This window comes from Ailuropoda melanoleuca, chromosome 8 (assembly GCF_002007445.2).
Source record: "Ailuropoda melanoleuca isolate Jingjing chromosome 8, ASM200744v2, whole genome shotgun sequence".
NCBI classification, from domain to species: domain Eukaryota; kingdom Metazoa; phylum Chordata; class Mammalia; order Carnivora; family Ursidae; genus Ailuropoda; species Ailuropoda melanoleuca.
Window position 1 is genome coordinate 70785783 of NC_048225.1, and position 27046 is coordinate 70812828.

General features: G+C 40.1%; 1 protein-coding gene across 7 annotated transcripts in view; it reads left to right on the forward strand.

The window, feature by feature from the left end:
- Nucleotides 1-27046, forward strand: part of RGS7 (regulator of G protein signaling 7) — a 507900-nt gene that overhangs the window by 385355 nt on the left and 95499 nt on the right. For all 7 annotated transcript variants that reach the window (XM_019798898.2, XM_011223975.3, XM_034666669.1 and 4 more), the window contains 2 exons: nt 9500-9606; nt 14029-14080. In XM_019798898.2, coding sequence (XP_019654457.1) covers nt 9500-9606; nt 14029-14080 — 159 coding nt within the window. The remainder of the gene's footprint in view (nt 1-9499; nt 9607-14028; nt 14081-27046) is intronic.

Here is a 27046-nt window from a genome sequence, read left to right on the forward strand (position 1 = left end):
CTGTTGTAAATAATGCTACTATGAACATAGGGGTGCATATGTCTATTTGAAAGTGGTTTTCTGGTGGTGGTGGTGGTGGTTTCTTCAGATAAATACCTGGAAGTAGAATTGCTGGATTTACATTTTAAAATAATCAATGTGGCAAAGAGCAGGTCACGAATGGAAACTAGTCTGAATGTTATCTCAGTGACTGATGGTGGTGGAGGGGCTGTCGATTATGGGTTTGCAAGGAACAATTATCAGAATGTGCTCCTGGACTGGATGGATGTGATAAGTGAGGGAAAGACAGACATCAAAGGCAATTCGAGTGTTCTGGCTTGAGAATTTGAGTGAAAATCACGGACATCTGCTGATATGGGAAAGACTGCAAGAAGAGCAGGTTTGAGATGAAATTCAGCCATTCGGTTTTGTCATGACAAATGCAGGATGTATTCGAGTGGAGATGTCACACAGACTCTTGGAAACACAATGTAGGAATTCAGGGGAGAAGTGGAGCTAGAGATATATGCAATGACTGTGTTCTAAGAATGTTTATCACTTTGGTGTTTATGACAGTGAAAATTTTAAAAATTCAAATATCCGAAACTAGACGATGTCTAACATCGTGCTCAAAGTCTGTGCTCTGACTGTTGCTCCATAAACTGCTCCCTCCAGCAGGTGCAAGTACGGAAGTGTTGTCCACAAAGATTACAAACCCACCAAGGTTCAGACCTTCCTTATTATTCATGACTACACAGCATCTGGAATTTCTTGATTTGAATTCTGGCAGTAGAGCTGTCTACACACTTTATTAGCAGAAACTCATGAAGCCATATATTTTTAGATTTGATTTTAATCCTTTAAAAACATCTGGTGTTTAAATTCTGACTTACTGTACAAAAATAGAGACTTTTTTTGCTAAGGGGTGTTAATCCTTTAATTAGCTCATCTGTATTTCTTCATTCTGGTTTATGAACCTGCCTTATTCTCACCGCTCTGCAATAGTTATGATTTTTTGTGGCATTTAAAATTAAAATCAAATTCTTGATGGACAGTGGTGCTGTTTTGAGACAGGAAAAAGAACAATTATTTTAATGAATGCATCTCATTTAATTAATTTACCCTTTTGGTTTCCAAACTTTGATCCTTGCAAAGGACCATCTCTATTGATTAGCTCTGGGCATGTACCTCAGAATTCAGGTATTCCCAAAGTTGCTTATTTCAAGGTTTTGGTTTCCAATACACACATAAACCAACATGTAGACACAAACATAAGAAAATGAAATTGATAAGTACAGGTATTTATGTAAAGTGGCATTTTTATTTTAAAAAGGGACACGAGGTGGGGCGCCTGGGTGGCTCAGTTGGTTGAGTGTTGGACTCTTGATCACCACTCAGGTCTTGATCTCGGGGTTGTGAGTTCAGCCCCCCCATGCCTAACACTTATTTTAATACATTTAATACCATTTATTTTAATACATTTAATACCATTTATTTTAATACAAAACAAAATAATAAAAATAAAAATAAAAAGGGCGCCAAGTGATAACCGTGATCTAAGGTTTCAGACATCAGTTCTGATGTCCCAAACTTCTCCCCCAGTGGAAGCATTCATTTCTGCAAAATACATATTAAAGAAAATTGCATCTGGTTTTGTTTAGAAATTTTATAATAACTCTGACTATTTGTATGATCAAGGCTATAGCTTTGACATTAGTCATCTACTTAATCATGGCTTAAATACATTAATGAATGGTGATTTGTTTTTAAAGAATGTTGCTTAATCTTTAGGATTGACATTTGGTTTTCAGACCAAATTCATTCATGGCATTTTGTTGTGTGGGGTGAGTTACTGGTAATTCCCATATCATGCCTGCATTTTTACAACTAGCTTTAGAATATATATAAATAGAACGCACACATCAAGACAGTTCCTACTTAATTGGAATAAGTGAGCACACAAAATTCTTTACCGTAACAGCCCTAGATCAACATAAGGGTTGAGTTTGAAGCAACTGAAATTCAAATGAAGTGTTGTATTTTATAATGTACATTTTTTTATTTTTGGAGTATTGGCCATGGACATGGCAGGATTATCTGCAGAACGTACAAAAATCAATTTCCCTTTGACACAAAGAGGCGAAATAAGGGTGGCAGAATTTTTGCTACGACTTCCAGTGTGAAGGTTGGTTGCACACCATAGAATCAGAGTTGGAAAAAGTTTGGTGATCCAGCCCTGCTTTTATGGATGCCGACTCCAAGGTCCAGAAAAATGAGATGATTTACTCAACATATGCAGTCATAGAACTAGTTAGGATCAGAATTCAAATCCCATGACCTGCAGTGGAGCATGTGTCTCCTTGACACACACGTGTGCTTGTTGAACAGCATGCGCTGTTGCTGGTTTGAAGCCGCACATGGTATGGAAACCCCATCCGTCCAAGGGTTTAGCTCCATGCCCCACTTTCCTTCCAACCCATTCAGCCAGCTAACTGGTGGAAATTTTGCAGAATGCATGCTGAATTTTAGAGGGAATGTTGCTTTCCATGATAATTTATTATTGCCTTGGCACTTGTGATTGTTACCATTTCCTTGCACCGTTCTTGGATGAACTCAGAGTGATTTTCTCTGATCTGAATACCATTCTATGCACCTATCACACATATAAATATAATAGTCTTGTTAAGATGCAGTTCATTCTGTACAACGATGGAATTGCCAGTTATATGGGGGGATATACTGTCTGTGAAATGAACATCCTGATATCGTGTAGTTATTATAGAACATAGATTTTTTGAAGAGTTTATTTATTTATTTGAGAGAGAGAGAGAGAGAGGAGTGGCAGAGGGAGACAGAGAATCTCAAGCAGGCTCTGCAGTAAGCACAGAGCCTGATCTGAGGCTCGATCTCATGTCCCTGTGATCATGACCTAAGCCCAAATCAAAAGTCAGAAGCTTAGCCCACCGAGCCGCCCAGGAGCCCCTTACGTGACATAGATCTTAACCCTTTCTCCACAGCAATATTGCATAGGTGTCTTTTTTTTACTTATTTATTTTAGCATTGCTCTTCATATTTAAATAATTTCTTCAGGTGTCACACCTGCTGATATTAGGCAACTAGACCATTCTCTTTGTGTCTGATAAGGGCCACTGATTTATGATGGTGCCAATTGTTTTTTCTTAATGGATTGAATTTTTTTTTTTTTTGAGTACTGAGCTAGTGTGCTTCCCTAAGAATTCATCTGACTTGTGGCTACTGTCCCTGTGATCCCTCTGTCACCATTATTTCTCACTGTGTCAGCTCACTGTGTCCTTATCAGTCAGTCCTGCCCACCTCTCTCCTGAGCCAGGAGCTTTCCCAGTGATTTCTGGTGTTGTCAGGTTTTGGGTTGTAAACCCAGTGTGCAGAAGATATTACCTTTGGAAATCTTTCTCTATCACTATGGTACCAAATCTTTGGGATTTGGGGTAGTGTTCTTTGCTGTCTAAGAAACAATGGAAATATATACCAGCACAGATTCTTTTTTTATTATTATGTTATGTTAGTCACCATACAGTACATCATCATTAGTTTTTGATGTAAAGTTCGATGCTTCATTGTTTGCGTATAACACCCAGTGCACCATGCGATACGTGCCCTCCTTAATACCCATTACTGGGCTAACCCATCCCCCTGCCCCCCTCTCCTCTAAAACCCTCAGTCTGTTTCTGGGAGTCCATAGTCTCTCATGGTTCCTCTTCCCCTCTGTTTTCCCCCCACTTCATTTTTCCCCTTCCTTCTCCTGATGTCCTCCCTACTATTTCTTATGTTCCACACAGAAGTGAAACCATATGATAATTGTCTTTCTCTGCTTGACTTATTTCACTTAGCATAATCCCCTCCAGTTCCATCCATGTCGATGTAAATGATTGGTATTCATCCTTTCTGATGGCTGAGTAATATTCCGTTGTATATATGGACCACATCTTCTTAATCCGGTCATCTGTTGAAGGACATCTCGGTTCCTTCCACAGTTTGGCTATTGTGGACAATGCTTCTATGAACACTGGGGTGCATATGGCCCTTCTCTTCACTATGTCTGTATCTTTGGGGTAAATACCCAGTAGTGCAATTGCTGGGTCATAGGGTAGCTCAATTTTTAACTTTTTAAGGGACCTCCACACTGTTTTCCAGAGTGGCTGTACCAACTTGCATTCCCACCGACAATGTAGAAGGGATCCCCTTTCTCCACATCCTCCCAACATTGATTGTTTCCTGACTTGTCCATTTTTGCCATTCTCACTGGCGTCAGGTGGGATCTCAATCCAGAGCAGACTCATCATCGGCATACAAAAGACCCCCAGTCTGACCACCTGGAGAACTTAAAAGACGTTGAGCTGTAAGTGTTGTGCGTGACCTATAAGCTTAGATCAGCACCAGCTACCAGTTTCCTCATTGCCTTAGCACTGGACTAAACTAGACTAAGTGCCACTGAGAGGGTCCTTTCGTAAGTATCGACTAACTGATAATAACTTAAGTTTTGGAGCACTTCCATGTCGAGGGCCTTATTTTTAGCACCCTGCACATATTATCTCAGTTGAACCTCACAGCAGAACTTTGACATCAGTATTTTATTATCGTCATTTTGCGGATGAGAACCCCGAGGCCCAGGGAGTGCAAGTCTGTTGCCGAATCACACAGCCAGCCAGTGAGGGAGTCAGGATTTGAACCCAGCAGCCAGCTTACACAGCCTGGCCCCTTCGCCTCTGTACTCTGCTCCTTTGTTTGGAAATATTATTTACTTGTCTTAATTACCTAGTGCGTTCTCCAAAATTGATGTAAACTATGCCTGTTTTTATTTCTTCCAAATAGAACCTATTTTATCGTATCTGTTCTTTATCGCCGTGTTACTCACTTCTGCGTCCTGATTGTGATTGCTAAAAAGCAAGCAGCACTTGATTTTTCTACTTGGAAATGGCGCTTTAAAAAAGAAAAAAAAAAAAAGATGAAAGCCCAGATACTTACTTCCTTCATTAACTCCTAACTATTGCAAAGATGAACTTACCTCAGAAATTCCTAAATATATTAATAGTTTACTTTTATTTGGCCTTGGAGGATAAAATGTGCTGCATATTTGATTTTTCCACATGACTAATCTTACCTTTTCAAGTGCCAATTCTAAAAAAAAAAAAGTTATAGTGTTTTGAAGTACTTCTAAAGTGACCACTTCCCTGTCTTCTTAAACAGAGAGTCTTAAGCTCAACAAAATCTTTATGACACAGGGCCATCACGATGAATGCCTGTTGTTTTACTGTTTAGTAACTTACCTCTGTCTGTCTGCTTTTTAGCTTTTTCTCTCCCTAATATCATATCATAAGCTGTCATTTTTTTCCCGTTTTGAGTGGATTTCCTTCTAAAATATTTCCCTCCACACACTAATTGTATTTAACTGCATCAAGTATGCCGTGTGCTAATAATGAAACAATCCCCTTTGCTAATATATACACAGAAAATAAAAATAAATACTGTATGATAGGAATAAAAACATAATTTAGTGAGGTTTTTTATTATTATTATTTTCTTGACTCAGAGGCATTTTTCCATCCCTTCAAAATTCTGGACTGTATTTGGGAGGGGTTGAGACTGCCAAGAATTGGACCTCAGGATAAGGAAAATGTTATCGAGTTTTGAAAATATGAGTCTAGAAATCTAGCAGTGAACAGCACAAGCCTATTTTATGGTATGCTTTTCATCCTATTAACTTTCTCAAGTAGTTGTGATTCAAAAGTAAATTATGTTATGCAGAATTCTCTTTGCTTGTAAAGGATTTTGATAATTCTGTTGCTCCTGGGTTTGGGGTGAGGTAATGGGATGAATCCATCAACCTTAACAGAGCTACATGAGGCTGTTCACATAGTAACAGTTGTTTGGAGATGGATTTTTATTTCTCAGTTTGTTCGTGGCTGGACTATCCAAAAGAAAAATAAAATGGAATTTTATGGTAGGTTTGTTGTTGAACTTTATTTAGCTGTGTGAGTGACGCGAATAACACATGTACAAGATTAATTAGTGATTATTTTGCTGAGAAGCGTAATGTGGGGGAGCCATCTGGCGTGTCCTTACTGGGAAAGGCGATCTTGATGGATTACTCATTAAACTCTTCCAACACTTTGTTCCAAGACTGTCAGCAGCCCTCTGGATTCTTATTAGGTTAAGGCTGTGCTGGGATTCGGAAGCAGAGGGACGGTGGGGAAGCCTCGCTCCATCTTTATCACCAGCAATAAGCAGGTCAGCCTTGAGAACACGACCCCATGCCCACTCAGATCTCTCAGTGGTGTGTGTGCCATTAATCTCACTACCACCTTTCCCCGAAATAACATACTGACCACAGCCCCACCTCACACCGTATGAAAGTATCTCGAAACAAGATTATGAACATCTGCATTATCTTGGAAGAGCCCAGAGAGCTGCTCATTATCACAGCACAAAATAACGAGTTTGGCCTTTTCTCATGCAGCGCTCCGTTTTCATATTTCTGTTGCATCATTGATTCATAAGCTTACTTATTTACTCATTCAGCAAATATTGGCTCAATGGCTACTCTTACTCTTGATATGCTAAGTGCCGAACTTACAGTCTGAAATAAAGCAGACAGGGCACCCCGACTGCCTGACTTTGCCTCTGAGCATCGTTCCTGTCCCGGAGCCCCCTTCTCTCGTGGTCCTGTGTCAGTCACATGACCCTGCGATCTGCTCACGCATGGTCGTGCTACCCGAGGAAAAGCCGCCGAATGCACCAGCCCTCTGGAAGCGAGTGCTCACTTGGAATCAGTATCTAATGCAGGCAGGAAGGGGAACGTGCTTATGTTTATTTGCTTCTGATTTTTTCCTGCAGCTTTGCTCTATTTACTTCCACTCTGTTTTTCTAACCCTCGCCAACCCTTTAGCACCCCCTGCCCCCCTGCTTTCTGTTGTTGATTTTATTTTAGTCGCACTCATTCCCATGATTAGAGTTCAGAACCCTTCTGTTCTTTCTCTTTCCGGGCCTCTCAGGTTTCCTTTCTTGAATCTGTGCCTTGCACACGTGCTCGTGTGCCGTAACAATCACGTTTCTGGAAAGCAGTGGGAATAATGTTTTCCGAGGCCACCATTAAAGATGGTCAGGACAAGATAGGTGGGCCCCCTGACTCTGCGATTCTGAAATGGGTGTGATGTGTTGCTGTAATTAGTGCTGCTCCTGAGAGATTCTCTCACTGTCTCAAGTTCGTAAATAATCCACACGCACACACACACCAGTACGTAAGGGGCTGTTCAGGGTGCAATTTAGGACTGCCGATTTCTCGCACTCAGCCTAGTTGAGGCACATTTATGCAAGTGGATTTCCTAACAGTGCTTTGGATAAAAGTGACTTGAGCTCATGTATGAATTATGAAGCTTACCTGCTACCATCTATGGAATGTCTCCTGTGCACGGGGCACTATTCCAACTTCTTGACATGTATTCTTGTTGGATTCTCATACCAACCCTGCAAGGTGGGTTTGCTACCTTTATTAATAAATGGGAAAGGCACACAGAGTTTTCGAGTTTCTCCAGACGTTTTGTTCTTCCTACAACACCTCACTAGCTCCTGAGTTTCAGCAACAGTCAGAACATGGGGGTTTGGAGCTGTAAGCAGCACAGGCTTTGAGAAGGTCTTGGCTTTGAGCTAAAAGGATGCAGACGTGATATATCTGTGGTGAAAAAATTGCTCCTTTGTAGCAAAGGAACGTTCCAGGCAGGGAGGCACTTAATTGGAAGTGTGGGTAAGGTGGTGGCTGGGACCCTTAGTCGCAGTCTTCCGAAGTCATGGCAGAGGGATAATTGACAGTTCTTCTTTCTTATTGACAAGAGCAGCACAGGGAGAGGCCGGAAGTAGACGTTACCAACTGAAGTGTTTACAAGATGCTAGATGACAATTAAAAGGGGCCCCATGGTGCGCCTGGGCGGCACAGCGGTTAAGCGTCTGCCTTCGGCTCAGGGCGTGACCCCGGCGTTCTGGGATCGAGCCCCACATCAGGCTCCTCCACTATGAGCCTGCTTCCTTCCTCTCCCACTCCCTGCTTGTGTTCCCTCTCTCGCTGGCTGTCTCTATTTCTGTCAAATAAATAAATAAAATCTTTAAAAAAAAAAGGGGGGGGCACCATAGTACGTCACGGCAGATAGAATTTAATGATTACTTTATTATCAGCCCATCTAGGCGTGGAGGGTGCAGGGCAGGGACAGGTTCTGATGCTCAGCCACACCACAGCAAGCTGCTTCGTGACTCAGCACTGGCTGGAATATCAGAGCTCCCCGGGACTGATAGCTGGAAAACCAGATCCGCACAGTCGTGGACCTACTGTAAGAATTCTAGAGTTAAAGAACCATTTACTTGTCTAAGAAACAGAAATAAATGCATAAGTAAACAGATACAAAACAGATCAATCAACCTAACTCCCCGATGGACAGAAAAATCATTGTGCTTACATCCGTGGTTTCCAGACTCTGAGTTAGCAAACTTTATGTTGTCCCTGCATGAATGCAATAGTAACTCCATTGACCACATTTTATTAACCATTTTATTGGAAGAAATTGTTGGCTGCTATAAAAGGAGTATGAGTATCACAGTATTGTGTTCCAGCTGTTTCTCAGCCTTCTGGAAAAACTAATCTTTTTGTTGTCCATTAAACCTCTGCATGGTCCCTATCTAGAGCACTGAATATAGAGCAGTAGAAACTAGAGCAGTCCCGACGATCACGGGATTACAGAAGCAGCATAAATGGTTGCTTAGCACTCACTTAAGGTAGCATAAGTGGTTCGGATGCCATAACTTCGCTGATGACCTCATGTAATAATATCCATGCCCTTAAAAAAATTGCTGATAGCATTAGATTATCCATTATATAGGCTGGGGGGTAATGCAAGTGAGAGCACTTCTAAGAGTTTAAAGTGCAAGGGCACCTGGGTGGCTCAGTGGGTTAACTGTCTGCCTTCGGCTCAGGTCATGGTCCCGGAGTCCTGGGGTCGAGCCCCACATGGGGCTCCCTGCTCAGCGGGGAGCCTGTTTCCCTTCTGCCTGCTGCTCGTGCTCTCTCTCTCTTTCAAATAAATAAAATCTTTTAAAAAAATAAAAAGTTTAAAGTGCTATATAAATGCCAAATATAATTGTTTGTGGAAGACTGTTAACATATAGCAAAATATATCCCATCTATGAAATGATGGAGTCAGATTCTGTGATTTCAGCACAGCCTCCCAGTCTCCACATTCCACAGTGTTACGTTCTCATGTGCTGGTCACCATGCCATGTGGTTGGTCATCGCACAGTTACTACTAGGAACCAGAGCCACCTTAGGACCCTCTGTGAAAGAGCTGAAAAAGAAAAAATTCAAAGCCACGTTGTTCAGGATGCCAAGAATTTGGATGCAAGAATGTGCTCAAGAGGGAACAAGATAAAATCCTTTACTCCTTCAAATTAACATTTAAAAAAATTTTTGTATACATTTTTGTTTGTTTTCATGAAACAGTGGAGGCACTCCATTTGGGAACATTAATGGCTGCCCATGGCTACTTCTTTCCAATCTCGGATCACGTCCTCACGCTCAAAGATGATGGCACCTTTTATCGGTTTCAGGTAAGTTTAATAAAACATTCCTTAACGGTAAAATAGAAGTCTGCATTTTGTTTGTGGATTGTTTTTACAAAAATTTTGAAAATATGACTTATTTTATTTGAATAGTCTAGTTAGAAACTAATTAATGTTAAACATAAGACAAAAAACAATAAGCAGGGAAAGATAGAATGTGCTTGGTTATGATGATTTGTGAAAAGTAAATTGTGTGAGGATTGAAGTTATGTTTGATATTAAAGCTTGAGAAAAATTCAGAGAGTGGCTTGCTGGAATTCAGGACGGGGGAGAGATCTTCATGTGTGAGCTGCATTAGCCGCTGAGAAGGACGCTGAGAAGTGCGACTGAATTGATTACACTCTGGACCCTGTCCAGAATACAAGACTGTCTTCGGTCCAGGCAAATTCTCATGGGAATGCTCGAAACTCCGTGCAGAATTTAGCTAATTACGCAAACCCTCGGCATGTTGGTGTCTGAGGCTTCCTGCAAGACGACTGAAGCCTGAGGCATAGGATACTTGGTGTGTGTGCACTCGTCTGAGACAGAACTACACCCTAGATAACCTGTAAACTGAGAAGAGTCGTTTGGGTCATTTTCAAATGAGACAGACTCTGAGTTTGGTCCTTGAGCATGGAGTTGACACTTGAGTTCGCAGTGATTTACCTGAAGGACACTCTACATTTCCTTAGGCAGTATAGTTCATTAACAACTGGCTGGTGAATTCTAGCCCATAAAATTGAGGCACATTCGATGCCAGAGTTCAGACTCTAGCTCTAGGTGTTTTTTGAGGATTCTCCCCATTGTCAAACTTGTAGGCATTGAAGCATTCTTCCTCATTTGTTCTAAATATCATTAGATGTTCTATAGCTAAATAAATGGCAAAATAATAACTTGGGGGCCAAAGAACTTGGTTGGACAAACAGAGAAACAAAGAGGGAATATGTTTTTAAAACATTTAAAAATCTTTGTCTTCCTAGAACCCTCTCAGTGCCACTTCCTCAGGACCTTTTTACCCAAGGCAAATAGTCACAGGACTTTCAGGCACCGAATAGCTAGGAGATAAAGCCATCTCTTGAAATCATGATACTGACCTAAGTTTTCAAGCAACCTAAATTAGTTAAATTAATTCATTTTAAAGGGCTTTAAAATAAAAGAATATCATCCTTTATAAAGTTAAAGTAATGGTAGCTTAAAATAGCTTATTAATAAGTTAAAGTAACTTATTATCCTAAAGGTAACTTTTAATAAATAAAAATTATTAATGATTAGCAAACAAAATATTTATGTATTTGTAACACTTTTTGATTTTCTAAGGGAGTTACTTTTCTGCTACTGCAGGATTACATTTTCCATATAATCTTAGTTTCTTTGAAAAATTTTCCATATAGAGACTATAAGTAAACTTTAGGCCTAATAAAAATCTCACAAATTCTGAATGAAAGGATTTTTCTTTTTTACAAAAATAACAACTTTTATCTATCTTCACCGTCAGTATTATAAATAAAATTATCTCTGTGTAAAAGAACGTATCTGTGAGGGAAACACTGGATATGGTCTGTTTATCTCTGGAGAATTATCTAATTTTAAAATTTTTCCTTAAAGCAAACGAGCTCAGACATGGCCCAAAGTCCATGATGATGTCTTGAGTTAATCTAATTTGCAACCTTTAACTCTGCTCTTGTCGTTCCCAGACTGAAATTAATAGGCAGACAAGGTTTACATGCCTTAGTCCTGGGTCAAAGAATGTGCAGAGTTGGGCACGGGCCACCTATATTCTGGAGAAAATAGAGACTTTTTTAAAAGAGCTTTAGAACAAGACAGGGAATGGGTACATCACTGTTAGGTGCGGACAGAAGGGTAGCAAGTTTTCAATATGCCTGGGTAGATGATAGATAGATAGTCTTTTAAATTACATTAATTAATGTTAAATATTAAATGTTAAATATTTTAATTTCCTAGTCACATTTGAAATAGGATCTAAATGTGCCATATTTGTAAATCTAATAATCATAGGATCTTAAAACCGAGATTTTAAAAACAAAGGACACTCCAGAAAAATCAGGGATAATTGAATTCCTGCTTTAATGTCTGTGAAGGCATTAATCAGTTTATATTTGAACAGCTCTAATAATAGAAAACACTATGGTTCAAGGTGTCCACTTCCATTATTGTGTTGGTTCCAAGCAGCAGAAAGTTCTTTATTCCATTGAGCTAAAATTCACTCCCTGGGAGGATTTTAAATATCATGAATTAAAATGGGAAACTTGCAGTACCATGTTTACTATTCTTCCAGTGAATGACTGAGACTCTAACCATCATTAGGAATCTGAAGAAGCTTCAGGGCATGAGTTTGAGACAAACAGAACTCTTCATTTAATCTCATTGATATGCCGCAGGATGTAAATTTGTCTCAATTTCTCAGCACATTTTAAATCATGTCATTTCTGTATTTATTGTAAACTTGCAATTGTCTAATTATCCTCTCTTAGCTAGCTGGAATTGAGATCTGATGTGATTCTCCAGGTCCCTTTCATGACTTTCATTACGTTAGCATATGTGCCAAAGATTATTGAGTAATGGCTGGATCAGTGTTATCTTGGCTGAAGAAGCCAACTGTGAAAAGAAAAGAGAAACTCAGACATTAAAATGTCCTGAAGTCTACCTGAACTTCAAAAGTAAATTTTTAGATTTCAACAGATTATAAGCATTTGTTATTCTTTAAATTCTTTTTTTACTATAAATTTACATACTTTTCCTAGAAAAAATATCTTGCCGTATTTGTGAAGAACGTTGGTTTTATGACATTTCCTCATATTATCACAGCATAAAATAGCTTCATTCTTTTATTTTTAGTCAGGAAATTCTCACTAAAGTAAATGATAGAAGAATGAAGAAAAATTGTAAGAATGCAGCTAAGAACATTCCTTGTGGCTTTGAGAAAAAAGTATGTGTCTGACCAGTCTGACTAGAATAGATCTTTTAAAAGTTAGATAGATATGTGTACACACACACACAACCCTCACAAAATAAAGGGAATAATGCTTTTGAGACATGTCTCAAAAACTAGCAGCCCACAAGATCTTAACTATTTTGTCCCCTGTGTTTCCGCTAGATCTTAACCCAATTTTACCCTCAAAGCTCTATTTCCCAAGGAGTCAAGTGGGATTCACGTGAGGATGGGGCCGTAAATATCCTTGATGTCTTCCTTTGTCTAGTGTTTCAACTCTCCCCACCCCACCGAAATTCCTGTTGTCATTTTGTTCACACGTGTAGCCTCAGTGGATTTCTTATTCCCCTGCAGCAATTCCCAAGAAGGAGTAGAGGATAAATCAAGATCCCTGATGTCCTGCAGTTTGAAAAGGCTCTCCCTCAGACGTTCAAACAGTTCTCCCCATTATCCTTTCCCCCTCCTCGAGAGTCCCTCTTCCGGAGGGAGAATTATCACACAGTTACTCGGAGATTACCTCAACTATGCTCGTTACACAGGGGTAGCTAATAGAGCTAATAGGTACAGTGAAGCCCACAAGCTTGATGTCTGCACTCACTGTTTCATTGAGTCCAAGGCGTCATCAGAGTTTGGTCTACTTGCTGGTTCAGTGGTCTGGAGCACGTGCGTCTGGTCGGGCTAGAAAACCCCTAGGAGAAAATACAAAATGTTGACAAAAACAGAGTTTTCCTGATCAGAGAGTTTCTTTGTAGTTTTGTCTGTTAGTTTCTAGAGTTTCACAGAGTGAGACTTCTGTCAATTGTTGATCACATCAATCAATTAAAATTGATTAAAATTAAAACAATTAAAATCAAGTAAAATTAGTTTTTAAAAAATCACCTTTGGTTTCTGCAGTTTAAAAATTTAAAGTAATACGTGTTTTTATGGAGAAATACTTCTTTTTAAAATGAGATAGAAAAGTTGTTTAAATTTAGCTGGATAATGTTCAGAGCTGCATTATCTGATTAACAAAGCCAGACGAATGATTGCCAGATTTTAGGGAAAATTTTGATGGTTGAGCATTGGATCTACAGAAGGCAATAATGAGATATTTGAATCATAGAAAACAATTTGTTATATTTAAATATATTTCATCCTGTCTTGCTGAATTTGTCTGCTTTCAGTCTTTGTGGGTTAACACTTTTTTTTGAATGATGCAATCAGACCTCATACCTGCATCACTTGACATAAAATTGCAACAAAGGTATGACGTTTTAAGTACCTGGTGGTGCTGCACACATTTGGAGACTAAACAATTGCTCAGCAAAGTAAGTGTGGAAGAAAAGCCTTATGATGCCTTTCTGGGTACTTTTCGTGGATTACAAAACATACATTGTCAGCAAACTATTCTGGATAATCGCTGTAGATGAACACAGCTCATAAACCAAGAACTCTCCTCTTGTTGTGTGTGTTTAACCTGGGTTCTGCTTTGTATTCCACAGACACCCTATTTTTGGCCATCAAATTGTTGGGAGCCGGAAAACACGGACTATGGTCAGTGCAATATCTCCTCTGTTTATTACGGCAGCCAGTATGCATAGATGAACACGTGTGCACATTTTATTGCTTTGTAACTGAGAAAAGAAAACCACAGCTATCAGTATGGGACCAATATTTCTAACATTGAATTTGTGGATGGCTTTGTTTGGAAATGGTTAGGCACAAACCTGGTGGCAACTTTTTCCAGGGTATAGTGTCCCATGCAATTATTTAAAAAAAAAAAATTCTTCTGAATAGGTTAAAGGACTATAAACAAGCTTTAAAAAGTTTTATTATTATTTCCATAGCACCTCGGTCCACTAGAAAGAGTAACGAAAGGGCTCAAAGTTCCAGTGTTCTGCTTTATTCTGCCACGTAGCTCTGTGATTTGTGGTAAATCCCTTGACTTTCTGGGGCTCCATTTTTCTCACTGGTATTTCAGGCACCCTATGACTCCGTAAGCAGAAGGTATATTAAACATGGAGAGGCAGGCAAAAGAAAAGACGTAATAGGAGTCTTAATTGTAGTGCGTCAAGTTCAGTGAACTTAGAATGAACTTCGTTCAACAACCGTGATTTTAGTTTAGCCCTTCAAGGAACTAGACCCCTAACAGGTACACATGTTTTCCTAACTTCCTGAAGTCTATGGTTTTCAAAGTAAGACTAACTGGTTTTAAAATGTCATGTCTACCAATATTTATTGAGGATTTTTTCCTATGCCAAGTGCTGTTGTGGTGCTGGACTAACAAGGTGACTCTGGCTTCATCCACATGGTTGGGTAACTCATAGGCTAGATGAGAAGAAAGAATGACACAGAAGGAGTTCCTGTAGGGAGCTGAGTGACTGCTAACAGTGATGTGTGCAAAATTGTGTACAAGTTTAAAATAATGAAAGATCGGCCTTACTCGGGGCATTGTAGAATGATTTCACAGAGGAACTGAGAGCCATTTAAGTTGGATCTTGAAGGAGGAGGGGAAATTGGTCAGGAGACAATGCAGTGAATGCATTTGAGGCAGAGGGCCAGCATATGCAAGGACAAGAAGCTCTATAGCAGTCTGGCTTTCTTTGGCACTGCTCTTAGAGAGACATCTTTGTAAGAAGACTGTAGAAAAAACCATGAAAACCAATGGAGCCATCCTTCATTTCTGTCCTTTCAGAAACTCGAATTTAGTAGTTCACCCAGGATTGATCAGGTGCCAAATATTCGAACTAACATAGAAAACAACCAAAAACCAGAATACTTATAAATTGAGAGAATGCTGAAGGGGGAGCAGCAGGCAGAGGGAGAGGGAGAAGCAGGTTTGCCCAGAGCAGGGATCCTGATGTGGGGCTTGATCCCAGGACCCCGGGATCATGACCTGAGCCAAAGGCAGATGCTTACTTACTGAGCCACCCACGTGCCCCAATTATACTACTTTTTAATTGTTTCTGGATTTCCCCGAGTTTTAAATATGCATTTACAACCAATCTAAGACAACTTTCAAATAACACTATACGCTTTATGAGTAATACGAGCACCTCATGAGAGAATATCCCCACTTTATTCCTTCCAGTCGTACAATTCTGCTATCATTCCTTTCACTTAATTATAAGCTATAATCACTGAATATATTGTTGCTATTGCTATTTTGAACAAATGACTAACTTTTAGATCAATTAAGAATAAGAAAAATAAAATATTTTGTTTTACCTTTGTTGATTCCTTCTCTAAAAGTCTTCCTTTCTTTTGTAGATCTGAGTTTCAACCTATATCACTTTCCTTTCCTCTGAAGAACTTCTGTTAACAGTTCTTATAACGCAGGTCTACTGACAACAAATTCCCTCAATTTTCGTTTGTCAGAGAAAATCTGTATTTCATCTTCACTTTTGAAAGATAATTTTGCAGAATAAAGAATTCTAGGTTTTGTGGTCTTTTCTTTCAACATGTTATATATATCTCACTCCTCTCTATTTTTTGCTTGCATGGTTTCTAATGAGAAACTTGACTAATTCTTTTCCTTTGTCCTTTATATGTGTTCCCTCCTATCCCTCACCCCAGTTTCTTTCAAAGTTTTCTCTTGGTCTTTGATTTTCTGCAGTTAGAATATAATACGTATAGATATAGATGATATAGGTAGAAATACAGAGAGAGAAAGAGAGAGAGAGATTTTGGTATTAATCATAGTTGATGTTCTCTGACCACCCTGGATTTGTGGTTTGATGTCTGTATTAGTTTGCTAGGGCTCCCATGACAAAATACCACAGACTAGGTAGCATAAACCACAGAAGTTTATTTTCTCTTAGTTCTGGAAGCTGGAAGTCCATGGTCAAGCTGCTGTTGGGTGGTTTTCTCCTGAGATCTCTCTCCTCGGCTTGCAGACGGCCACCTTTTCGCTGTGTTTTCACATGGTCTTTTCTCTGTGTGTATACATCCCTGGCGTCTCTTCTCTTATGAAGACACCAGTCCTATTGGATTAGGGCCTCACCCTTAGGACCTCATTTAACCTTAATTATCTCTCTGAAGGCCCTATCTCCAAACACAGTCTCTTTCTGAAGTTACTGGGAATTAGGGCTTCAACACATGTATTTTAAAGGAACACAATTCAATCCATAGTAGTGTCCAATAATAGTGTCTAATATTAATTTGGGGCAATTATTAGTCATTATTGTTTCAAATATTTCTTCTGCTCTTTCTTTGTTCTTTTCTGGTATTCATTACATGTATGTTACATCTTTTGTAGTAGTTGTCCCACAGTTCCTGGGTATTCTGCTCTCTCATTCTCATTCTTTTCTCTATTTGTATTTCAGTTTTGGAAGTTTCTATTGACATATTTTCAAGCCTACTGACTCTTTAGTAGCCGTGTTCAGTCTGTTAATGAGCCCATCCAAGGCATTCCTCATTTCTATTACAGTGCTTTGATTTCTTATGTTCCCTCTTGATGTTTCCTGAGCGTTTCCGTCTCTCTGTGCACGGTGTTCATCTGCTCTTGGCGAACGGTCGGCTTTTTCCGTTACAGCCCTGAGTAGTTCAATCACAGTTGTTTTTAACTCCATGTCTGGTATTTCCCAAGTCTCTTCTGTATCTGAGTCAGCTTCTCATGCTCTCTCTCTTCAAACTGTGTTTTTTTGTCTTTTATATTCCTTGTAATTTTTTGTTTCATGATGTCAAAGAAACTAAGATAGGCCTTTAATGTGAGGTTTTATGTTTCTCCAAGCAGGATGTAGTCTGTGTTTACTCTTGTTGTAGCTATGGGTTTTAGAGGCTGTAATTTCCTCTGATGTCATTGCTTTTGCCTCCCCTGTTGTTGTCTTTGAGTTTCTTTAGATGCTTCTAACATAAGATCTGAGACGTGCGGTTTTTTCAGTTTCTTCTTCTATCCAGGAACCCTATTTATGTGGTAGTGAGTTGTGTGTATGTGTGGGGAAGGGAAGCCTTGTATAGTCCTATGATTCGTTCTCAGTCTTTTAGGGTGCCCCTGAGCTGTGACCTTCATGGATGCTCCTTGGTGGTTTGAGATTCCTACTCCTCCACTTAAGGGACATAGGAAAGGTCTAAGGGGCTTAAATTGGTCATTTCTCTGTCTGTAGGGGGAAGACTGAACTGGCCTGGAGTTGGTATTTCCCTTCTCGCAGGTAGTTTAGATGCTGGTGTAACCCCAGTTTATTAGATGCTAGTAGTATAGTTTCCCCTGAGAAAAGTTTTGTTAAAAAAGAACAGAATGTTCTGGGTGTATTTCAGATGGTTTCTGTTTCCATTGTCTTGTTGGAAGCATGAGGGAATTTTTCTGAGATCCTGCCTGTGAGAAGCTGGTAGTGCTCCTGGAGGTAAAAGTCACAATGGGTGATATTCCCCCAACACTGCCCCAATCCCCTGGAGTTTTTGATTCCCCAGCAAGTCAGTTACAATGTTAATTTTCTACCCCAGATGGAGGTTTCTACTCTTGGGCTTCTGCTCCAGTGAGTCATGCTTCTCTGTATATGTCTGTCCATCTCTCCAGGTTGGGGGCACTGATTGCCCCTCTGGTCTCCATTCTCTGACGGATGGAGGGAGGAACACTTGGTTTTTACTTTGTTCAGCTTTTTTTTCAGTTTTGTGAGGATGGATAGGAATAACAATTTCCAAGCTGCTTACATGCTAGACCAGAAAGCAGAGAGCAGGTTTTTATGGGGAAAAGGAAGAACAAATCACTACTAAACAAGTTATTTCTATTTGTTTCTGCTTTTATTTCATTTTTTCCTTCACTGTTTCATCATGGGATAGTCTCTGAATCAACTTCTGAGAGAAGTGGGAAACAAAGTTAGTTTTTTCTCTTCCATGTGTTCTCTGTTTCCACTGGCATTTGAAAAGTGTCTGAAGTCCAAACATCAGTGTCATGGAAAAGTTGAGGTTGTTATTTTCCCCTTGATTTCCCTGTAGCTTTGGAAGTGGCCTAGAGTGGAAAGGGAGAGGAGCCTGGCACACTCAGTTGGCAGACCTTGATGAAAGGGTCAAGAAACAAAATAAGAGTGCATCTGAGCTGAATTCTAATAAGACTCACATGTTTTTAAACTTTTTATGTGTTTCACCATAAACCTGTTAAGGACATAATTTACATGTTAATGTTCCAGCATGTTTTCCCCAAAGCTGTCACGATCAATGGTCATTTGTAAATTAACGTGCCCTGGGACAAGTTCAGAGGTTCATCCAGAAAGAAAGATAAAACATTATATCCCACTAGGAATGTCACAACGTCATTCAAAATTACAGATGCTCTGGGACAATTAAAATTTTAAGAACACAAAATTTAAAAAAAAAATTAAAAATCTTCACTGATTCAGCCAAATTGCAGCAATCTCCTAATTTGTGGAAATGATGGACTCGCATACATCTCTCTTAATAAAAATGAAAAGTTATACTGTATTTTTATTACTGTAGTTATAAAAGGTAGTATTGGTATTATAATCTACTTTATAAATTAAATATTCACCATGAACTAGTTTAGCCAAAACAAAAAACAACAAACTATGTCCTAAAAACAACACATTTACCCAATATAACAATGAGANCGAAAAGTTATACTGTATTTTTTTACTGTAGTTATAAAAGGTAGTATTGGTATTATAATCTACTTTATAAATTAAATATTCACCATGAGCTAGTTTAGCCAAAACAAAAAACAACAAACTATGTCCTAAAAACAACACATTTACCCAATATAACAATGAGAACTAACTCATTGTATAAGACTCTTCATTAAAAAAAACCTAAAGCATTTATGGCATCTTCAGAATACTAATGTTGGCACAAGTCATTCTCCTCCTTTATAAAATGTCCCAAACTTTTGTCAATTCAAGACACAAAACTTACTGATAAAAAGAGTAAGCCACCAAACAGTTTGGCTTTTACCTGACTTATGCAGATTGAGACACCTGATTTATTCTCTCTCTCTCTTTTTTTTTAAGATTTTGTTTATTTATATGTCAGACAGAGAAAAAGAGAGAGAGCACAAGCAGGGGAAGCAGCAGGCAGAGGGAGAAGCAGGCTCCCCGCTGAGCAGGGAGCCCGATGCGGGACTTGATCTCAAGACCCTGGGATCATGACCTGAGCCAAAGGCAGATGCTTAACCAACTGAGCCACTGAGGCACCCCAACTGACTTATTCTCTTAACCAAATACTGATAGGTACCTACACATTCACATATATATCTGAATACCGGGCATACATTTACATGTGTGTATGCTTGCATCACGCCAACATACAATACACAGATGGAAATGGTTTGTAATATTCCTAAACATGGTATCTATAAAATAAAATTAAGGCTAGGTGAGTGTTTTTGAAATGCATCCCTAGTTCATAATCTCAGTCTCTAGAAATGCTCTCTGTTCTACTGAAAGCACTTCACCAATTAACTGAACTGCCAGCCTAGATACGCTGCTGCTTGTCTGTCCAAGTGGTGAAGCGAGTCTGCAGAGAAGACTGGTACCTAATCACTCGTGCTGTTTGCTGGTTTCTGGTTTGGCCCCTTCCTTACAATTCTCTAGGCCTCTCCTGGCTTGTAGTCTTTTCTTTAAGCCACCTACAAACAATAATATGAAAAAAGAAAGAGAAACATATTTGATATTTTGTAGCAATGCATATTCAACTTTTAACTGCCTAATGTCTGAATTATTATTTCGTGTCTTTAATCATTATTTATTCACATATTAAGAGGAATTTTTTCCATTAATTGGGCTATGATACACATATGTAAATATATTATGTGTATATTTGTGAATGTGTATTGGGGATGGATGATGGGTGATTGCTCTGTGTAAAAACCCCAAATTTGGAAGCCTTGAAATCCATTATAATATGAAATAAGCCATATAAGCAACAAGCTTCCTAATAGGGAACTAGTTTGGATGACATGGCAAGTCACTAGAATGGAGTTTTGGGGACCTGCTGTCTCCCAAGTGCTTTATATTTCACTCTTGCTCAAAGTGTGGCCTGGCTCACCGCCATCAAGTGGGATGATTTTAAAATGCAGATTCCTGGCCTCTTTCCCAAGCAACTCAGCCTGAGACTCCAACCTGAGAATCGGCGTTAATAAGCTCTTCCACATGCACGCTGAAGTTCGGGTACCAGGCGGTCGATATTTACTTAGCTTACCAAGTCAGATTAATCCGATATATGCACTCCTGGTGGTTTCAAGTTTCGTCTCATTTTTAAAAATATTTTGTGTCATTTTAAATGAGTATTCCTGTTTGTCCAATAACACCTCAAATTAGAGTATATCAGACATTTGAGTAGCAGTTAACAACTTATATTGCATCTTTACATACATTTTCTGATTTAATCCCTCACAAAAAATCTTCAGAATGTTATTAGCCACAGTCAACAGATGGAAAAAGAAAAAGATTCGTAGAGGTAAAGAATCTACCCTATTTGCTAAAAATGACACAGCCAGGGTTGGAGCCCAGGATTTCTGACTGAGTTTTATGCTTTTCCCACTTCCCCTACTTGTCTCACTCTCATGACTCACTGGGCATGAGTGTTTCTCAGTTGGATTTGCATCCCGTGGTGGTGTTCATAAGACTTAGAGCTAGCTGGATGTCTAGCTACACGTGATCCGTGTGCAGCTGCCCATGTAATTCTAGAGTAAAGGACAGAGGCTGGTGTCTGACAGGAGAATTTTTGAGTCCTCCGTGCCTATAATGTAGTTCAAAGCACGGTGGTGGACAAGGTCAGTCAGGAAGGACATGCAGAGTGAGACAAAGAGAGGTACCAGGTTGGAATTTTGAGAATATCGACATGTAAGAAGAAATTAGCAGAGGAGGAGCCAGCAAAAGAGAATGAGAAAGGGACGTGGAGATCAGATTCCAAAGAGGGGATGGAAACAAAGACAGCTGGAGCTGGGACTGCTTTCCCAAATACTTGGCAATGGAGTGAGAAGAAGAAAAAGAGATGGATGGATAAATGGGAGAGGACAGAAAAGAGGTAAAGAGTGGGCTTGCTTGCTGGATGGAAATGATGCTGCAAGGTCAGTGGCCTGGTGTTCAATGTGGAAGAAAGTGGGGATTATTTGGAAAATAAAGGGAAGCTTCAGTGAAGGGACAGACATTAGAGTAGGACGAGCAATACCTCTGTCACTGATGGTTAGCTTCTTGACCAGAACGGACGGGAATGAGAAGAGGGTCCCTAGAACCCAGAATCCAGCACGTCTGCCTCTCCAGGATCCTGATCCTTGGTGGGTAATACTGTTTGGAGTATTTTCCCACCAATCTATGCTGTAATTCATGGCTGAATTTCAACCACTCTGATTATGGCACATTGAAAAGACTCTATGGCTTTATGGTCTCATCCTAAGTTAGTTTTAGGCAGAAAAAACTAGGAACAATAGAGTGGCACTGCATAGGAAAACTTGTGGAATAGATATATGTATTTCAGAAAAAAGGTATGGACAACTCATACATGAACTGTAACATATGTGTGCTGCTTCCCTGTGAAATTACTGGAAGTTTATTGTCTAGGAATGTCATTAATGCAAATATACATCATGACACACCATGGGATTAACCAAACAGTTCATGGCAATCTAAATTGAAGATGATGACATAAAATCAACGTTAATTGTCAATTTAAAGTCATGAACATCAGTCACTGAAAAATCATGACCAAGTCACAACAATATTAAGGATTCAGTAATAATAAAATATTCTCCTGGGAGATGACTGGAATCTCGATTATCCATGGATATGTGTGTTCAGAGCTTTGCAGCATTGCCAAGTATCATGTGACAGTCAGACATCTTCGCAAAGTCTGCATTGGGGGCCTCAGTAAGTTCTATTAACAAGCTGATTTTAGTTTATGTATTCCAAATTTTAGTGTAACCTTGTTGCCTGGTACTTCCTAATGCAAACTGAAGGAAACACTTGCATCATTGGGTCCTTTTACCCTGCAGGATCCCTGAGCAGTGGACTGCGGGCCTTGCTTTGACAAGCGTGGATTAGGTGTTGGTTTGAATTAACAAGCTCTCCCAATACCGTTCACCAAGTACAGCTTCTAGCTTCCTTGTGAATCACTTGAATCACACAATCTGTGTGACAAAAAAGTGGAAGCACTTAGGAAATTGTCGTTGTGTTTATTTATTAGGGAGAAGTTGTTCTGGGACCTGAACCAGGATGGAAATATTCTGGTTTAGATGGGCTTTTACCTGGTGGAGACGGAGTGAGAGGAGGTAGGGGCCTTGATGGTGTCAGGGTACAAGCAAAACTCCCCTTAATATTTAGACTTAATAATTACAGGAAGCATGTTTATTTCATTTAAAGTTTTATTTTTTTAACATTGATTTATTTATTTTAGAGAGAAAGAGGGAACGTGCATGAGCAGGGGTGGGGGAGTGGGGAGTGGAGTGGCGGAGGGAGAGGGAGAGAGAATCCTTAAGTAGACTGCCTGCTGACCTTGAGATCATGACCTGAGCCAAAATCAGGAGTCAGCCGCTTTGCCAGCTGAGCTACCCAGGCCCCCCATTTAAAGTTCTGGTAAAGAAAAAGAGCTAGTCATGGTGGCTGTGATAAAAACAAAAACTATTCAGACCCCCCATGGCGTTTTGAAGACCAAAGAGTGAAAAGGAAAATTAAAAAATAAAGAAGACCATTGGCAAGATCACCCATACTTTCAATAAATACCATTAGGCATGGATTTTATGAGTTTCATGAAGACTCCATTTTCTCCGGTCTCGCAGTTAAAGCTAAAAGCCCGGTCTTGGTTAAACAGTGTATCAGCAGGACAGGCATCATGTTTTCATTGTTTTAATATTGAGCGGAAGCAGGAAAACAGACTGGTGTAGCTCACTTAGTTTCTGGTCTGACTCTGAAATTTCGTCAACGTGGGAAGTAGGCAGAACCTTCACAGCCGGGGTTGTAAACAGTCTACACTGTGTGATTCTCTGGTTGGGTAACGGAAGGTTTTGGTACCATGAGCTGAAACAACAAAAACCAGACTACTTGTAAGTCCAAGTGATCTGAAATTTAAAAAAAAAAGGGGGGGGGGCGCCTGGGTGGCACAGCGGTTAAGCGTCTGCCTTCGGCTCAGGGCGTGATCCCGGAGTTATGGGATCGAGCCCCACATCAGGCTCCTCCGCTATGAGCCTGCTTCTTCCTCTCCCACTCTCCCTGCTTAGGTTCCCTCTCTCACTGGCTGTCTCTATCTCTGTCAAATAAATAAATAAAATCTTTTAAAAAAAAAACTTTATTGTAAACCTGCTTAAAGGGAGATTTGCATACTTGTTTCTGTATTTTCCTTGAGCAAAGAGGGGGTGGGGGGACTTAGTATTTTCTTTCTACGTTCTCTTAACAGAAGGGAGACCTAGGCTGTTTTAAATCACACTAGACAAAGGCTCTTGTGAGAACCCCGGAAAGTGAGGCGAGGGAGCGAGCCTGAGGACCGTGTTGGACCATGACTTCCTCCGGCCTCGAAATGTCAGAGCTGGAGGGAGGCGGAGAGATGATCCTGTGTCGTCCATCCCAGCGAATGATGAGGCAGCCAAGTTCCAGAGAGTGGCAGGACTTGCCAGGCCAAGGTCGTGCCCTCATCATTGGCCAAATTCAGAACACATGAAAAAGTGAGATAAGTAGGAAGAGAGCTGAATCCCTGTTTAACGCAGCAACCAGGAAAGATTTTCAGGAACTGAGTGTTCAGTGGTCGCAACTCTTGTGGGGCCTCCAGGTGCACCCAGCGTGCTCTCCCACTGTGTTTCTGCTACCGTTATGGGACCCATTCTGGCGAGCTGGATTTCCTGTGGTTGACCTGGTCTGTGCTTTCATGCTAAGTCTGAAGTGTCAGATTCTTGTTAAAGAAATTTCTCTTTAAGCCAAGAAATATTTTCTAAGGCTGTCCAAACTCCTGCTGTTGCTTTCTGGTTTCTTTGTAAAGCCTTGGCCAGCTCCCAGCTGTTACAATGGAAGTGGTAACACATTGTACTCCCAGATCACTGTGCTATTTTTCAAGGTTCAGGGCTGTACCTCAGGCTGTTTCCCCGGGGAGGAAGCAAAGGGCAAGACTCACAAACTCTTCTTGTTGTTGTTGTTGTTGCAAACCCTTCTTAAGCATACTTCTGTTTTAGACATATTTTGACAGCTAAGAAAGAACAATGTGTCTGCTTAGTTTATGGGGAAGACCGAGAATTCCCCTGCCCAGCTGACTATTCCCATTCTCTGTTCAAACCACCCTATGAAGTCCCCCAAATGCACAACGCGTCAGGAGGGAATGCTGGGAAAGGAATCACCAGGACGCGACTTAGCAATTGCTGGGTGCACTTTGGAGGTTAAGTCCCACCCGACAGCTGGTGCAGTGCCCAGAGAGGCATTTAATGAGATACTGGCAGCCCGTCCAGAGCGCAGACAGACAGAAACACAGGACATATCTGAGTGAACAGCTCCACAACCGCTTTCCAAAGAGACCAGCACAAACTTGGCGTAAACGTGATAGACATTTGCTTAGAGATCCGGGTCCCCGGGTCGCATCTCTATGCCGCGGGCCACTGTAGTGAACGCAGACACAGAGGACTTCCCTCCGGAAGACTGTGTCCAACATAAGTAGCAGGACCACGTCAGGTGTCACGTGGACAGTGGGAAGTTAGAAATTGAAGATTCAAAGCCCCGACTGACATCCTCACCAATTAATTTTATTTCACACCTGACAACCAATTCTATCAGTGCAACTCAACAAATGCTCACTGAGCTTCTGGGGGTGTGCAAGGCATCGTGCCACGTGGGGGCAGGAACAAAGGTCGGTGAGAGACAGTCGCTGATCTTGTCAGCCGGCCGTCACGGAGAGGGAGCAGGCAGGGTCCACACGGGAACTTGACCGTCCAGCAGACCTCCAGCAGGACCTTCCTCCGACCTGCAGCTCTTTATTCAGGGCATGCGTCAGCTCAGGACTGAACTTCGCTGAGGACCCTGAGCACACCGCACTTTCCTTGCCGTTCTTTCTGCACGAGGCACTGGGAAGACGAGTTTTGGAATCAGAAACACTGCTTCATATCCTTTCTCAGCATTTAACAGCTGTGACCTCATGTCAGTGACTTCACTGTTTGGAATTTCAGTTTCCTCATCCATAAAATGGGATCTCAAAGTCCAATCTCATTTTACACCTCACAGAGCGTCAGTCACAAATGTTTGTTCAATCAGTTTTCTCTCTTCCTATGTCTTTGCAACCCCACAGATTTCTGGGCTTTTTGATGCCCTTATTCTATCTTTTTTTTTAAGGTTTTACAAAATCTTAGTAACAAAGGCCTCTTTTACAGATTCTTCATTATATTCAAAATATGGTAACAAAGCAGACAGAGAAGAAAATGAGGGCTGCTGTCTCAGTTATTGCTGGGTTCGTGAAGTAAGATTTTCTTTTCTGGCTTTCTTAAAAGATGTGGCAAACACCAATTAGCACATAATGCTGTGACAGCAGTCTTAAGTGGGTTTTGATTTGCAAATCACATTAATCTTGTCTTGAAATATCTTCATCGGTTTCCTTGGAAACTTTGAAATTGATTTTAAGGTGTGCATTCTAAGTTTCAAGGTTCATAACCGTAGTGATACGGATCATTTCAGCATCTCGTGGTCTCTAATTTTTCTGCCCTCTGAGCTGCAAAAAGTAGTAGCTACTGGTAATCTTTAATAGTAGATGCACTGCAATGTTTTAGCATCATTTATGATATTTGTATATTTAACAATGCGCGAGACATTTTAAATATGAATTATGCACTGAAATTGGAAAGAATCTGAATTGTATTTCATTCAGTGTTTTAAAAAATAGATTTATATCCATCTCTGCCTTTACTATTTTTCTATAGTCGAAGGCTGATATCACACGTTATCCAGCATGGTTGACTAATGGTCAGTATTCTGTGTTTGGAAATGCACATAACCTTTTCTAAACCTTCTTTGCCCAACCCCCAGGGAAAGAACAGTTTACCCTATAACAGAGTAAAAGTATTCTCTTTTAAAGCAGATTTTCTAACATTAAGATTTCTACTGCTTAATCTTTCAGGGCAATTTGAGAGCACCTGAAATTTACGGAGAGTAGTAGGAAGGCATAAAGAAAACAAATGTTTTCCTTTTGTAAAACTACAGGTGACAAACATTAGTCAATAAAAATACTCAAGTTACTCTAAGTTATTAGACTTATTCCAAACCTACAGAAGAAAGTTAGCTTATTCTGTACTCACTCCTCACACCTGGATGTATGTCTGTGCGTTAAAGAGGAACTGTTACATGCCGACCACACAAAAAATGCAGCCAAACATGCTTTCAGGAATGTCAGAGCTTATATCATCAACAGGCTCTCTTTTTTTTGGGAGAAGGTTATGCACTGCTTACTTTTAGTTCATGTATTATTTTGCTAACAAAAATTCAGTGGATTCTGGTCTCCTCTCCACTCTGACTCCCAAAAAGAAGGAATGACTTATATTTATATCTTGGAAATTAGACCAAAAAGGAAAGAATGAGGTGCAAGAACTAATGATAAAAAATCGATAAATCAAAA